Raw genomic sequence first — 16,424 nt, forward strand, 5'->3', positions numbered from 1 at the left:
TTGTAAAAGGTTTGTTTAATGTCCCAGCACTCTGAGGAGAAGGAACTCCAGCAGGACGGAGCAAGGAGTGGGACAGCCCTGCCCCAACCCTGAGTACCAGCCTCCATGCTTCCACACCAAGCCCCCAGCAGCCATGACCAGGAACTGGCTAACAACAGAGCAGGGAGACCCACTGCTCCCCAGGACTCCAGGCCCAGTGGGAAGGGCTTTGCATGATTATGGGACAGCAAGAACCTAGCCCACATCAGGACCCCAGGCTGCTGAGGTGACTGAACTGACCATGGAAGATATCATCTGACACTGGGGTCCCAAGGGCGGGATTTCATGGCAGAAGCCAAAAAAACCCAAGCCCACCTACCCCCTAACCCTGGCAGTGCCAGGCGGAGAATCCAGCTGACCAGAAACCAGAGCAGCTGACCCCTCACACTTCTGACTCCAAGCTGGAGATCCGCCTCCAGGTGCAAGGTCCCTGGAAGGCATGGGTCCCACAGGTCACCCTGCTGACCTCTTCCAGCTCCCCACTGTCCCTGTAGCCTGTGCTCAGCCCCAGGGTCCTGCTCCTGTGCCCGGGAGGCCCCCATGCCCCAGCGAGCCAGGGGCTGTGGCTGGCACAGGGTGGGAGGTGAGGGCAGACAGCCCTCCAGCAAAGCGGCAGGTGGGCATGGGCGTGGAGGCAGGCGTGCTGTCTGTGCGGCCAGGCGGGGACCCCTACCCACACGCCGTCCTGGCAGGCCTCCCGGTAGGTCGGCAGCCGCATCGACTGCGCCTGCGCCAAGCGCCCGCAGGCCCGGTGGACACACCCGGCGGGCGGTGAGCTGGGCCGGGCGAAGGCTTCGGCCACCGAGCTGGGCAAGGAAGCGTGGCGCGGCCGCGGGCCTTGGGTCCAGGCCGCGTGCAGCAGGGCCTCCCGCCGGGCCAGCTGCTCTGGCCCGAGCAGCGGCAGGTCCTCGGGCTCCGGGGGCTCCGGGAAGAGCGGAAGGAAGGGGCGCCCGGACCGGTCGGCTCGAGGGAAGGAGCTGTAGTGGCAGTGCTCGGGCGACAGAGGGCGGTCCGGGAGCGCGCGTCGCTCGGAGGTCGAGATGTGCCACCCTCCGCGCCGGGCCCGCACTGGCCACCGCGCCTCCCAGGCCCGCCGGCCCGGCACCCGGGAGACGTCAGGCAGGGGCGGCCCGGGAGTCGGGGGACGGCCCGGGGGCTGCGGGGCCCCGTGCCCCTGTGCGGCGCGGTCCCCGCCCGGCGGCCCCCAGCCCGTGGGACTGGGCTCTGGGGGCGGCCCAGGGGTGGGCGGCCGCGGGCCGGGACAGGCGGGCGGCGGCGGCGCACGGCGGCCGCCGCCCCAGCTCTCGATGGTGCGCGTGGCGCGGTCCAGGGAACTGCTCACGCCCGCTGTGGCCACCATGTCGCGCGCCGCCTGCAGCATCTTGAGCACGCTGGCCTGGGCCGAGTCGGCCGTGAGGTCCGGGCTGGGCGGCCGCGCGGGGCTGGCCAGGCTCTGCACGCCGCTAAAGCAGCTGTAGATGCCCTGGGGGGGAGCGAGGAGGTGCGGTGGGCGGTGAGCTCCTCTCGGGCACCGCCCACCTCCCCGGTCCAATCATCCGCCCAGGTATCTGTAAGTCCTGGGGAGCAGCTAACATTTGTTAAGCGCCGACTGTGGGCCGGGCACAGTGCTGCTGGGAATTACCGAAGAGCTATCTGAGACTCCAGGAGGTTAATTCCTCCTAAAGTCACACAGCTTGTAAACGCCAGTGAGGATTCCACCCAGGTCAACCTGGCTCCAGAGTCCCACCCTGCCTGTTGGAGAAGGGCTCTGCCCCTCATCTGCTGGTTGACACTGGCAGGCCATGCCAAATCTCAGGACCTTAGTTTTTACATCTGTAAATGGGGTCATGGCCAGCTCTGACTTATCCAGGTTGGTGCCCTTAGAGCTGGAGCCTATCTAGGGCCAAGTGGGCACCTACCCTGCTGAAGGCCAGCAGGAAGTCCAGGTGGGACGTGTTGGGCACCGAGTGGCGCAGCTTCCAGTAGACCAGGTGCTCCCAGGCGAAGACCAGCAGCGCTAGCCCCATGGCCACGAGCAGCATGTAGAAGACGCCAGCCATGTTGTCGATGTCCAGCTTGCTGCTCATCACCTCGTTCTTCTCGTTCTGGCAGATCCCCGAGAGCCACACTGTCTCCAGCTTCTGTGTCTCCCCTGGGGGCACACCTGCCTCAGGAAGGACCCTCCCAGTGCTCACCCAAGCCTAGAGCAAGAAGGGGTCTGGGGCCAGGGTGCCACCCCTTGTAGGACCACACAGGATCCCACCTGGCAGGGGCAGGATTGGCAGGGGGTGGGGGAGTGTCAGTGAGCAGAAAGAAAGGAAAGCAGAGTGGGGGCTGGGGTGGGCAATGCCAGCCTTTGACATGCCCCCCTCACATGCCCATAAAAGCTTGTAAGTAAAGACTTAATGTACATTTTATTATTAATTTATTCATCAAACTCTTATTGATCACCCACATGCCAGGCATGGAGCTGGGCAGCCAGAGACAAAGGCGTAGGCCCCAAGGAGACCGTGAGCACCTCCATTGCTCTCTCTCTCATTATTCTGTGATACTGATGGAAAATCAGGGATTTATCTGACAGGGTTGGAACTCTAAGCGCAAAGCTCTCTCTGGGTTTTGGGGCTGGCTCAGCTGGACTGCTGACCCATGTGAGCCCCTGGTCCCAAGGCAAGCTGGCCGCAGCTCTGGGACAACACAGGCCCTTGGCGCTACCCCAGGTAATCTCAAGATGGGCAAGGTGGGGGGAGGGGTCTTAGGGAAAAGAAAGTTCAGCCACCCCCAACCCTTCCTGTGCAGCCTGAGTGCCTTCCTGCCCTTCAGGAACTCCCACTACCTCCCGCAAACCATCCCCTCCCCAGGCCTCCATCCAGTCCTTCCTAATACCCTCCCACATCTAGTGCCCCAACCTCTCACCCCCAGAGACGTCTCCCTGCCCACAGGCCCTGGGGACACAGGGAATGGTAGTGGAGATGCTGACCAGCCATCGGGCAGCCGTCCCGACCTTGGGCTCCACAGCCCACCCTGGACCCACCTCAGTCCCCCAGCGGCAGCAGCACCCACCGTCCCCCACGAACTGCAGGAGCGCCAGGTCAATGGCCCGCTTCCAGTGGGAGTCCTTCTGCATGGCAATGCCATAGCCGGTGGTAGCAAAGACCTTGCCAGAGCCAATGGTGACCAGCTTGCAGCCCTCATCCTTGCCCGCCATGTAGTTGAGGACAGCAGCGTCATAGATGAAGGCGTCCAGCTTCCTGAGGACAAGCCAAGCCCTGAGGCCAGGGATCATGCGAGGTGGAGACACCAAACCTGGGGCCTGACAGGCATCTTGGCCACATGAGCCTGCTGGGCACCGCCTAGGAGGGCTGGACAGTCAGAGCCTTCTCTGGTTCCCTTGGGTCCTGGATGCAGAAAAGACCTCTCCCATAGCTCGGGGACCCTACCTACCCTCCTCCTCAGAGAGGCCAGGAGACTTTCTGCCCCCAGAGGACACACCCTATCTTCCCAGCCCCTCCAGGCCCCTAAGACCCTAAGAAGATCACAATCACCACCTCAGGCCAAGGCTGAACCCTGGTCAACACCACAGCTGTGTCTCTGGGCCACATGGTGGGCATCCACTTTTGCTTCAGGTTCCATTCTGCCCTGAGACCTCCTCACCCCCTCCCCAAGAGTCCTGCCGGACAGCCCAGCCTCATGTCCCTTCCTTGGGTCTCTCAGGAAGGGACAGAGCTGAGGTTGGTCACTGGGAAGACGTAGGTAGACAGTCAGAGGGGAGGTGCAGGGCGGAGAACCCACCCCATCTTGAGGCTGGTGAGTGCGTCTTCCACTGAGCGCTGGTTGAACTTGACCATGTGAGTGTGCATGTCGCGGTAATTGCTGCGGATGTTCCGCTCGGTGCTGCCGTTGGGCACTGTGCCGAAGCGGAACGGCGGGTACTGATCTTGAGGCCGCTGGAACTGTGGGCAGTGGGAAGCCACCATTTGTAACCCTTTCTCCAACCTTCCAGGCACCAACGCCACCCCCCGACCCCAGCCCCAGAGCCAGCCCTGCAGTCTGCACTTGCATAGTGAGAGCAGAAAGGTCTTAGATACTCTCTAGGCCACGCCTGTGTTACAAATGAGCAAACTGAGGCTGGGACAGGGAGAGACTTACTCAAGGCCACTCATTCAATGGGCCTGAGCCATCTCTCCCCCACTCCCCCAGCACCCTCCTCACCAGGCTCCCCAGTTTCTTCCTGCTCCCGCCTCCAGTTCAAATGCCGCTGACTCCAACTGTCCTGTATCCCACCCAAGGCCTGCCCCTGCCCTTGGCATCCCCCTGCCCTCCACTGGCCGTAGCTCCAGAACCTTCTTGTCACTGAGGCCGGACACAGTGTCGATGTACTGCTCCTGGATCATGAAAGCAGCCAAGTTGGCCGTGTAGCTGGCGAGGAAGATGACGGCAAAGAAGGCCCAGACCAGGACCATGATCTTGCTGGTGGTACCCCGGGGGTTCTCGATAGGCACTGAGTTGTTGAACACCAGTGCCCACAGCAGCCACACGGACTTGCCGATGGTGAAGGACGGGCCCCCAGACTCTGGGGATGAAAGGATGGACACTGGGGGTCCTCCTGCCCAGGACAGAGGGGCTCAGGTCTCAGCCCACCCAACTCCATGGCTCCAGTCTCCACTCTGTCCTGGGTAGGGACCCCATCCCTGGCCATCTTCAGCCCAGAGCAAGTCAACTCACCTTCTTTCTCTCTCTCACGTATCTGATGGGCCCCTGCATGGGGTCCAAAGGCCAGAGACCATCCACAGGATCATTCTCGGCATTCTTGGCATTCTCAGAAGGGCCCCTGTGGGCCTGAGCCCACCCCTCTGGGATGCTCCAACCCTGCTCCCTCATCCCAGGCCCAGGTGAGAGCTTACTCTTGCCGCTGGTGAGATTCTGGTTGTAGCTGACAGGGCTGAAGTACTCAAACATGAAGACGGTTATGGCCACGACAGTGAGACACATGACGAACATCATCACCCACACCGAGGGGCTGTAGGGCTCTGGGAACAGAGGGAGGTAGCTCAGAGGCACAAGGGGGCTGCACGAAAAATGCTGAATTCCTAGTCAAGTCAGAGACTAGCACCACTTCCCACCTGCGCCGGCTCCTCCAGCCCCCCAAGCAGCTTCTCCACTCATTCCACGGTCCCAGCCTGCTGGGCACGACCTGAAGCCAGCCTGTCTTCCCAGACTTCCTTCCCACACAATGGCGCCACCACTTATCCTGCTCATCTCCATCCCCCACCCTTACCCGACACCCAGGCTCAGAACAGACCTCCACTTCACCTCTTCCCTCTGCATTCCACTCCCCTACAGCTCTGGCCTCTGCTCAACCACCCAGGCACCCAAGGCTGTGTGACTGCCCTCTGAGGGCTCACCCCAAACTCCCCATCTCCACTCATGCTCCACACATCCAACAGCCATCCCTGCCCACCCGAGCCGCACCCAGGAAGGCCGAGGGGGAGACGGTGCCGTTGCTCCGAGCCACCATCACACTGATGCCCGTCTCCACGAAGGGCACGGAGAAGTCTACAATCTCAGAGCGCTCCTCGTTGATGGTGAGGGAGCCGATGGCCATGTCTGCCCGCTTGTAGTACACCTGGGGGCCGTGGAGCCAGGCCCAGATTGGGGGAGGGGCTCCCACAGGCTGGAGCACTCTCCCCAGTTTCCCTCCGGTCCCCCTTCCAGCACCCACTGGCTGAGTCAGTTGTTCCCATCTGGGGTCCTCAGAGTCCCACTTTCAGTACTGGCCACCTCGGGGTCATCAGTGGTGACAGGTTCAGTCTCCCCCGCCAGCTGGGAGAGCCTTAGGAGCCGGGCCTGGGCCCCACCCTGACTGATGCCCAGCACTGGAGAAAGCACCTATGGGAAGTCTGGGGGAGGCTGAGGGATGCGTGGGGCCTGGGGCAGCAGGCAGCAGGCAGGGCGGGCGTGGGTGGACCTCAGGGCGGGCCTACCTCCCCGATCATGCCGTTCCACACACCGCGCACTCTCTTGCCATGTTTGCCATTGGTCACCAGGTACAGGTCGTAAGAGAACTTGACCACCCTGGCCAGCTTCTTGAGGATGTCGATGCAGAAGCCCTTACAGCAAAGCTTGGTGTAGGGGGCTGCGTCACCACTGCTGCCACAAGGAGACCACCGGGAGTCAGAGCCAGCAGCTCCTCCCAGCCTGGCATGCGGACCCTACCCAAGCATAGGACACACACAACACCTGCCATCACACAGCAGCACGTGGCTCACACCAGACCTCCCCACGCGTTCTCACAAACCTGAAGGTGTGGTTGCTCTGCCTGCGACAGGGCACAGTATTGGGCACACAGCTGCCTGAGCCAGGGTCAGGGCTCTCCACAATGACAAAGGGCCGCTCTTCTAGTGTGGCCACTGTCAGGTGCCGGCTGTCCACCACGGGCTGCAGGGAGGCACTGTAGCGAGGCCACACTGGGTACTTCATGTGGAGGATGCCGTGGTCCCAGCGCCCCACCTGCAGAGGGTGACCAGCTTCAACCTGGGACCTCCAGCCCTACTACCCCCACCGTCTGGGTGGGGCCTCCCAGGGCCAAGAATCCCCCTCCCTCACCTGGGGACACTTGAGGCAGGAGAGAGCAGGACTCGGGCCGAGAGCATTTGGAGAACAGGAGAGTTGGGGCAAGGGGCTGGGGATGCACCCGAAGGGAGGGCTCCCTGCAGCCTCTGCCCGGCCGCTGGTCCCTGCACTTTCCAGTCCAGACTCCACACTGCTGCTGGGCCACAGCATCATCCTAAAGCCCAGACCGAGCCCGCCTTACCACACTCGTTCCCCTTGGCCTTACTCCCTCGTCCAATACTCAAGGCCCTTCATTTGCAGTTCCAACTTATGCCCATCACCCTATCCTTCCTCAGTCTCTACACCCCCAAACATATCACTTAAAAATGCCCCAAACCCTCCTGCCCCTCTGTCTATACCAGGCTAGTATCCCCTCCTGGTGGGCTCCTACTCAACCCTCCACAGCCCAGCCCAGATGTCCCAATTTCTGTGAAGCCTGCCCCAGCCTTGCCTCCTTTGAAGGCAGAACTAATTTCTGCTCCTCCTCTCTGCTCCCATAATGCTTTGCACACACCTCAACTCGAGCACTCATCTCCCCAAATTCTATTTGTTTACACCTCTGTCTGGCCAGCACGGCTGCGGGTTACTCCTCCAGGGGCAGGACTATGTGATAAGAGTGCTTGATAAGTTCTGTCGTGGAGGGAGCGCAGGGTGTTGGGGAGCCCAGAGCAGAGGCATCCCACCCTCCCTGGGGGACCTGGAAGCCTTCCCAGTGGAGATGTCTCAGCTGAGACAGGAAGGACGTGGGGCTGGATAAGGGGAAGAAGGGACACTCTGCTCAGCTGTGGGACAAGAAGGGCTGGGGACAAAATGAGAGGAAACCGAGGGTCCCTGGGCTCACCCCCTTCTCACCATCTCCCAGAGGCGGTGCCGGTTGAGGGCGATCACAACCATGGTGGGCTGGGCCAGGTACCCACCAGGGCTGAAAGAGAAGTCTCGGCCCTCCCAGGTGACATTCAGGAGATGCCTGCGAGGCGGAAAAGCCAGGGTGTCCGCTTAGCCCAGCCGGCAGCCCCTCCCAGGACCAGACGCCCCGCCCCCACCTGCTGCCTCACCACCACAGACAACTGAAGGGTTTAACGTGAACTTATTGTTCGTTTCCCCGTATTGACGCCCCCCTCCCCATCCTCCCACACACACACACACAAAGAAACTAAGGCCCAGAGAGGTGAGGTAACTTGGACTCAGGCACACAGCTAGTGGGAGGTGTGGCCAGCCAGCCCAAGTTCACTGTCATCCAGGTCCCCTGAGGCGCCCTCCGCCCCCGACTCCCATGCCCTGGGCTGGTGCCCACCTGTAGAAGGCCTCCCGGGCAGCGCTGACAGGCCCGGGGTGGCTGCGGCAGTCCCCAGCGGGAGCAGGCAGGGCGCCATGCTGGCGCCGGTAGCCGTGGGCACCCAGGGCCAGGATGGCCACGCCGTCGCGGACCTTCTGGCGCAGGCTCAGGCGCCAGCTCTCGGTGACGACGCTGATGAGGCCCACGGGGAAGGAGGCAGGGGGCGCGTCGGTGCTGCCCAGCGCCAGGTTGGGCACCAGCCACACGTGTCCAGGCCCCACCAGGCCGGCCTGCGCCGCCTCGGCGAAGAGCACCTCGGCCTCCTCGCGCGAGCAGTAGGCCACCAGCACTGGGGCGTCGACCTGGCGCAACAGGCGCTGCGTGCGCGCGCGCGGCCCGCCCGGGCCCAGCTCCAGCGTGAGCACGTCCAGCAGCCGCCAGCCCACGTAGCTGGCGTCGGCCACGGCGCGCACGCCGTCGAGGAAGAGCGCGTGGCCCGGGTGCAGGCTGGTGATCACGGCGAACGCGCTCCAGTCGTACTCCTCCAGCACCTTGAACAGCACCTGCAGCTGCTGCTCCAGGGACACGCCCAGCTGCAGGAAGGCGGAGCCCGGCTCCTGGGGGGCGGGGCAGGGGCGGGGCCTGAGCCGGGCGGGGCGAGCCGAGCCCCGCCCCGCGCCCCCGCCCCGACGTCTGCTCCCTCGTCGGCTCCCGGACGCGCTTGTGTGCCGGGAGCCCCTGTCCCGCAACACCTCCCTCCCGCCCCGACGTGGTGCCTAACCCCTGCCGCCCGTTAGAATCACCTGGAGAGCTTTTAAAAATACTCCTGCCCGGCCCCCACCCGACCAATGCCGGACCGCAGAGCAGCAGCAACAGCGTCACCCGGGAGTTTATTGGACATGCAGATTCTCGGGCGCATCGCAGACCTACGGGACCAGAATCTCTGGGGATGGCGCTCAGGAATCTGTATGCCAACAAGCTCTTCGGGGGATTCTTGAGCCCACTAGTTTGGCGCTGCCCCAGAACAAATGAATCGGAATCTCAGAGATGGCAAGTCGGACGCCTGTATTTTTCTAAAGCACTATGAGGGTGGAGAACCACCTGCTGAGAGCGAGTGTCGGGCCCAAAGATAGCTGGGAAAGCGCTGTCCTGCGCGGAGCCCCGGGGGGAGAAAGTTCCTCCTCTCCACCCCGTCCGCCATCACAAACCACAAACGCCCAGGGCCCCGCCAGCCCGAGCCTGGGCTAGTGCAGTCCCCTCCTAGCTGTGGGCTCCCTGCTGCCACTGCAAGCCCCTCCAGGATTTCACCACACTGCGAGTGTCCCCATCTTCTTAAAAAGCAAATCCAGAGAAACTCTGCGGGACGAGTAACCCAGTTCCTTCAACAAACGAAATGCAAGACAAAAAGAGGGATGAAGGAGGAGCCTAGAGATCAGCTCTGAAGCCACGGCAACCAATCGCCATGCGGGAACCTAACTTGGCTCCTGATCAAAAAAACAAAAATAAACATTTATGATATTTATGAGACAGTGGGGAAAATTTGCACACTGGCCAGATATTTGATGACATTGAGGAATTTTTATTTTCTAGATGTGATGGTGTATGGTGGTTTTATTATTTTTTAAAGCCCTATCTGCTAAACATATGTACTGAAATACTTATGGATGGATAATAGGCTGTCTGGGCTTTGCTTCAAAACAACATAGAAAGGGGGGTGTGTGGGTGGGGGTAGGGATCGGGCAGGGTTGGCCAGAGGTGGATGGGGGTCATGGGCTCATTATACTTTTCTACTTTCGTGTAGGCTCAGAATTCTCCATAATACAAAATAATCATAAAAGAAAAGAAAATCAGGTCAGTCTCCCCTCAATACCTTTGGCTCCCCCTTACTTAGGGTAAAACCCAAATGTCTTCCCATGTGGTCAGGACCCCACCTCCCTCTCCGAGTTTCTCTCTGTTCCTCAAAACTCCAAGCTCCTTCCTGCCTTGAGGGGTCCACACCATCTGCTCCCTCTGCCTAGTACACTCTCCCCCACTCCAAGCCCACATGCCTTACCAACTCCCCCATCCTCCAGGTCTCAGCTTTGATATCATTTCTTAAGAGACCTTCTCTGATCAACCCCCTACCTAAATGGGGGACCTGCTAGACTCTCTCACGGCATCCTGTATTTTTCCTTCGGAACACTATCTCAGCTATGACTGCAGAAGAAAGTGTGTTTACAACTTTCTTCCCACGGGATGCAAGCTCTTTGAGGGCGTGCATCCCCCACCCCTCAGATAGCGACTCCCCCACCCCCCCATGCTCTCCCCAGCAGGTTAACCACATCAGATCCCATGCCCAGCCTGGCCCTCTGCCCCTAGGACTGGAGCTTGACCAAAGAAGGCCAGAGAAGCAGAGAGAAGGTGGGCCAGGGCTGCCCTCCACAGCCAGAGGTGGACTTGCCACTTGCTCACTCCTCCTCAAGACACAAACATGAAAGCGGCCCAGAAAGTTATCTTCTAGAACATGGCGACATCATTCCCACAAGCTTCTCCTCCCTCACCCATGTCATACCCTCAGCCCCCACCTCCCTGCCAGTCCCCCCAGTCTCAGTTCCCAGGACGTAAGTCTCTCCTTGGCCCAGATTCAGCCCCATTCCCCCAGCCCTAGCCTCGCTCCAGGCCCAAAGGACAAGGGGACAGGAGTTTGGACAGGCACCTTAGGGGTGAGGACCACAGCAGAGCCCCCACTGATGCTGAGGATGGGCACGTGGGTCTGAGAGGAGATGAAGTCGAGTATCTGGGCCACAGCCTCCGTGCCCACGTTGTCCTCAAAGACGATGCCATGGACGTGAGCAGCGCCCAGGAGCCCGCAGATCTGGGTGAGGAGGCTGCTGGGGTTGGTGTTGTTGACCCCCACGGTGAGCGGCTGGATCTCCAGGGGCAGGTCCAGGAAGCTCTGGGGGGTGAGGCGGGTACGGGCCTGGGCCTGCGGCAGTCCCGAGCTGCCAAACACCACGGCCACCGTCACAGTCTGCTCACGCTGTCCTGGGCCCGGCCCTGCCCAGGCACCAAGGAGTGAGGTGAGCAGCAGGGCTGGCCCCAGGGCCCCACCCATGTCCACTGGAGGGTCCTATGGAAAGATCAGGATAGGCACAGGAAGGGAGAGAGAAGCACAGAGAAAAAAGATGAACAGACAGACAGGAGGTGAAGGCCAGAGTCAGAGGGACACACATCCAGAGGATGAAAGAGAAGAGAGGGAAACCTCTCTCCAAAAAGAGAAGCAGAGAGAGAGGGAGACAGACAGACATGGACAGACAAAGAGAAAGGACAGAGAGGTTAGCTGAGCATCCCAAGGGCAGCCCAGGGGGTAGAGGCTGGGAAGACATGAGCCACAGTAGAAGCTCATCGCTTCTACTCTGCTGTTGAACAACATGCTTGGTTAGAAAGGCCAGACCTCTGGAAACTCATCCGCCTGGGTCCTGCCCTAGGAAGGTACACTGAAAATGGTAGTCTGGTGTCCAAGTGCTTGCATTTGACTCAAACAGACCTGAAAGCACGTCCCACTTCTGCCACTTACTAGCTGTGTGACCTCGGGGAAGTTGCTTAGCCTCTCCGAGCCACATTTTCTTGCCTGCCATAATCACAGGATCTACCTCACAGCCGTGTGAGGGCTACCCACTGTTATCAGCATCCTTATCCCATAGGTGACAGCCCTTCAGCCAGGTGAAGGAAAACGGCTCTTGTAACACACATCCTCCTTCTCCATCCCAAACCGAATCTAACATCTCGCAGGACCCTGCTCTGTGTGGCCCTGCCTGGCACAGAGCCCCCTGCTCCTGGGCACTGGACATCCCTACCCTCCCCGCAACCCCTCCATGGCCTCAGTTAGTAGCGGCTCTTCCACAGCAGGAGTGTGACACCACTGACTTGTGCAGGGCTCAGGGTCACCTGACACCCCGAGGTGTCTTACACACGAGCTGCTTCCCCAGGCCATGCTGGTGGGCGGGTTCTTTTTAACTTAACCCAAGGGCCTGACGTGTACCCTTGCTAAATAAACATCATTGCTCTGGACTGGGACCAACAGCCAAGCCGGTGAGGGTAATGTGAGACCTGAGGGGCGCCCACTGCCTTAGCTCTCCCTCCCTGCTGGCCATTGGCGACAGCTCTGCCACCCTCTCCATTTTCATCACATCCCCAAGAAAACTTCTGAACAGGGGAAAGCCAAAGGGTGACCAGGGTGGGCCTGGTTTAATCTCAGGCTGAGAAGACAGGATTTGGGGCAGGGGAGGAAACAATGTACTCATTTTGGCGTCCTTGATATCTACCCCCATGTATGGTTTCTTAGTACACTGACTTAGGATGTCAGCCTGGAGACACATGTGAGTCTGGGACTGGAACCTAAGCCACGCCATGACCCACCACACCTCAGCTACCACCAATCAGGGGTTTCCAATTATACCTGCAAAGGGCACTGTCGTGCTGGCTCCTCCCTCTGCAAGGCCTTTCTGTGCTCATCTCTGCCCACACCTCCAGGCCCTGCAGTTCCCCGCCCTCTGGGAAGGCCCAGCCTGCCCCACCGCTGCCTCCCAGCTCTGAGCTCCAGGTCTGTGCTGTCCAATATGGCAGCCACCAGCCACATGTGACTACGAGATCTAAAATGGGGCTCAAACTGAGCTAGGCTGTAAGAGTAAAATACGTACTGGATATTGAAGGCTTAGCATGAAAAAAAGAAAATATCTCATTAATATTTTCATATTGATTACATGTTGAAATAATATTTTAGATATATTGAGTTAAACAAAATGTACTATTAAAATTAGGTTCACCTGTTTCTTTTTACTTTTTCTAATGTGGCTACCAGAACATTTTAAATTACGCATGCAACTCTCCTCTTGTTTCTTTTGGACAACATGACTCCGGATGAAGGACCCAGACCCTCCCTCAACTCCAGGGGCACCACCCCAGAGACTCTCCCTAATGGGAAGTTGCCCTCTAAGATTAGAGCCAAGGAGGAGAGGAAGTTGCCGCAGGCTGTGCCTCTCACCGGGAGCCATCACACAATGTCTCTGGAGGGAGGGGCCCCATCAGCCAGTCTCTGAGCTTCAAGTAGCAATGGGCAGATCGGGGAGATTCAGACTGCAGAGTCTTACCACCCGCGGACACCCAGCCACCCCCACAAGGCAGGAGGGTCATACCCCAGCCCTGGCCTAATCTAATCTCCCGCCCACCTCCCACCTCCTATCCCCTCCCCTCCTCGCCCTAGTGGCCTGAATGTCCCTCTGGCCGCTGCACCCCTCCTCAAACAGCATAGCTGCTCTCTGGTACCCACAAATGAAGTTCAGGCCCCTTGTTCCCATGGACAGGGCCCCACACACACTGACCACAGCCAACTGTCCTCCCCTCCACGGGCCCCACACCCCTGCCAGGCTGGCGGCCAGACAGCCCCCACTGTCCTCATCCCCAGGCCTTTGCTCTGCTGTTCTCTCAGGTTGGAATGTCCTCTTCCCGCTGCCTCGGTCTTGTCTACACGACAAAATTCCAGAACTTTCAGAGCTCAGCCTAAATCGCTCTCCCACAAGGCACCTGCCTTCCTCCAACCGGGCTGTGGACTCACAGGGTGAGAAGAGGTGGGGGCTGGGTGGGGCTATGTAAGTCTTCCCACCGCCTCCCTACCTCCTGGGTTGGGGAGCTCCTGCTGTGCCTCTGCCACGGCTCCACGGCTGACGTCATTTTGCCCCGGGGCAGGTCCTTGCCCACTGGATGATGCCCTGGCCCCACCCCTCCTCACTCCACCCCCCCCCCCGCACTGTTGATTTAGAGACCTCGGCCTACCCACTCAGGGTTCACACCTGTCACAAGCGGTCTGTTAAATTAACGTTTGATGAACGCCAGGACCCCAAAAAGGCCCCAGGGAGGGTGGCAGTGGTCAGTCCTCCGGGACACCCAGCATCACCTCCACGTGCTTAGGACTCTTCTCTTCCCCCATTCTCCCCCAGGCTCAGGCAGTATTCCACCCACGGACGTGCACACACACGCACACACATTCACACCCCAGACACCGATGGCTCCTCCTGCTCCCAGGCCAGAAGCCTTGGTCCCAGGAGTCGGCTCCACCCACCAGCCGCGGGACTTCCCGGGAGCAGAGGGACCCCGGCTGCTTGGCTCCTCGGGATCCACTGCCCTTCGGGAGAGCGGCCTCTGCTTTGCCGTCGGGTTTCCTTCCCTCCCCTTTGCCGAACTAAAACCCCGAAGCTAGGCGTCAGGGGAGAGGACTGGCCCTCCATCTTGCCCCCACTGGTGCGGGCACCAAGGTCTCCCCGCTCCCAGAGCCACTCCCCGTCCCCGCGGATTCCACCCGGGCCCCCCGGGGGGGCCCCGCCCCCTCCCCTCAGCAGGAATCTCTTACACTCGGGTTGTGAAGTTCGGGGTATTTTTAGGCCGGCGATAAATAATTCATAGGGAACGTGGCATCAGGCTGCCCCAGCGGGAGGAGGGGGCGCGAGCGGCGAAAGCCACTGTCACCCGCGGCTCAAGGACACTCGCGATGCGGCGGCGGCGGCGGCTGCGGCGACTCCGGGCGCGGGGACCCGCGCCACGCCTCCTGGCGGCCAAACTGGGCACCACGCACTCGGCGCCCCCCGCCTGGCTGCTACCCCTGCGGGCGTCTCTGACTCCCAGGCCCCCATCCCCACTTCCCCAAGCTGGGTCGCCACCCCAAGCCCCGCAGGTTGGTGGGGGCTCCCCAGCTGGCCTGGCAGGCGGGCGCTGTGGGCGGGGTACCAGCCCAGATCTGCCCCAGGACCCGGGGGGAACCCAGAAGTCCGGGTTCTGGCCTACTCGTCTCCCTCACGCTCCTATTCAAATTCCTAGAACGGAGTTTAGGAGCAGGCTCGAAACCATCTGGTGCAGCCAGAAGCTAGACGGGCTCCGAGATAGAGCGGACGAGCCCCGAAAAAGTTCTTTTCCTCGATTTCTCCGTGGTTCGGGTCAGGGACCGAGCCAGGGCAGTGCCACTATCGGAGGGTTGGGGGACCAGCCGAAAGTCCCGCTGGGTGAGCAGGTCTAGGAACCAGGGAGGACCAGTGGGGTGAGCGTCAGGGCCCGGAGGGAACTCCCACTTCTTTACCCAGCAGGACCTTTGGACGAGTCTGGGACGCACCCCAGGGGATTTCTTGGCTGCTAGGTGCCTTCCTTAGCACGTCCCTGGCTCTGCCCGCCTACGCCTAGGCACGAACCGCCTTCCACAGCAGGAGGCTCCGGGCTTCCCTTCCCTGCCGTCGGAGATGCTGGTCGAAGCCCCGGGGGCCAGCGCAACCCGCTGGTGCAGCAGCCAGGGCCCAGCGCGAGGGGCTCACGGCTCTCCGGGGCCCTCTTCGCCCAGCCTTCCCTTCGCGTCCTCGGAGCCTGGGTTCGCTGGGTGCGGGGTCAGCATTTGGGAAGATCCCACCGCCCCGTGCAGCCCAGCTGATTCCCTGAGGTCAGAGGTGGGAGCGTCATTCCGGGGCCGAGGAGAGGAAGAACGAGGGCTGGCAGGGGAGGGGCCCTGGGGGACTCACAGCAGGTGAAGGGGCGGGGTGTGAAGGCAGATGCCCGCAGTAGGCGTTCGGCAGACCTCCGGGAGCCAGGGGGCCGGGCTCCTGGAGCCATCGACAGCCCCTTCTCGTCCTCTCTGCTCCGTGCCCTCTCCAGCCCCCTTCACTCTGGCCGAACCCGGCGGCGGCCCCAGCTCCCGGCCCCGCTCTCCGCTCAGCAGCTTCCAGCAGCAACAGTTGGCGGGTCCCGCAGCCCAGACTCCCGCGTCCCCGCACCGCCCCCTCCCCCGAGGTGCCGCGGCGCCAGGCAAAGAAGGAGCTGGAGGGCTCGGCGACCCGGAGACAACGTCTTGGGCGCCTCGCCCGCGTCCTTCCCTCGCGTCCGCCGCGCGCGCCTGTCACCTCGGCCTCTCTTCCTCGCCTCCTCTCCGCCCGCCCGGGGCCAAACCCCAGGCCTGGTCCCCGAGGGTCCCTGTCCCCTGGCTGTCCCCTCCTTGGGCTCCCTGCGCCGGCCAGACTCTCCCCGGTGTCCCGCGTCTGTCTCCGCCGTCCTTGCCCGTGCCGGCGCCGGAGCCCAACCCCAAGTTGGCGGCGAAGTTGGCGCCCCCGGCTCGCTGCCCGCCACTCACCGGGGGGAAGGGGCGCTGCGCCCGCGCCCAGAGCCCGCGCCGGCCGCCTCCCGCGCAACGCATGTCCCGGCGCCCCGCTCCGCGCTCTGGCGCGTCTGTCCTAGCTTGGCGGGCGCCTGAGGCCAGGCGCCGCGGGGCCGGTGCCCGTGGCGCGGCCTGGAGAGCTGAGCCGGGCCCGCCCCCGCGCCCCGCGCCCCTCTCGTGGCCGGGTGCGCGCCCGGCTCCGTCCCGGGCTGGGCTGCGCGCCACGCCACCGGCTCCCGGGGCTCGCCAGCCGGCTGTGGCGAAGCGCACGGCGCCGCCCGCGTGGCCCGCCCCACCGGGGCCCGCCGCCTCCGCCCCGCCCCGGCCCGCCCCAGC

The 16,424-nt window shown here is 61.9% G+C and overlaps 1 protein-coding gene across 5 annotated transcripts; it reads right to left on the reverse strand.

The window, feature by feature from the left end:
• Window positions 1–16,275, reverse strand: GRIN2C (glutamate ionotropic receptor NMDA type subunit 2C). Of its 5 annotated transcripts, none has more exons than XM_044744647.2 (13): window positions 16,065–16,275; window positions 10,620–11,033; window positions 7,943–8,541; window positions 7,501–7,615; window positions 6,335–6,546; window positions 6,021–6,183; window positions 5,509–5,662; window positions 4,941–5,066; window positions 4,380–4,609; window positions 3,829–3,989; window positions 3,100–3,287; window positions 1,959–2,191; window positions 1–1,522 (listed from the first exon to the last, which is right to left on the reverse strand). In XM_044744647.2, exons 1-13 carry the CDS (start codon window positions 16,125–16,127, stop codon window positions 422–424), a joined length of 3,759 nt encoding a protein of 1,252 aa, XP_044600582.2. In that variant the 5' UTR covers window positions 16,128–16,275; the 3' UTR covers window positions 1–421. The 5 variants fall into 5 exon arrangements, with proteins under 5 accessions (XP_044600582.2, XP_070339680.1, XP_070339681.1 ...); XM_070483579.1 differs by having other exon boundaries at window positions 4,380–4,642; XM_070483580.1 differs by having other exon boundaries at window positions 6,021–6,186.
• Between the last annotated feature and the right edge of the window lie 149 nt (window positions 16,276–16,424).

Source organism: Equus asinus, chromosome 13, assembly GCF_041296235.1.
Source record: "Equus asinus isolate D_3611 breed Donkey chromosome 13, EquAss-T2T_v2, whole genome shotgun sequence".
NCBI classification, from domain to species: Eukaryota; Metazoa; Chordata; class Mammalia; order Perissodactyla; family Equidae; genus Equus; species Equus asinus.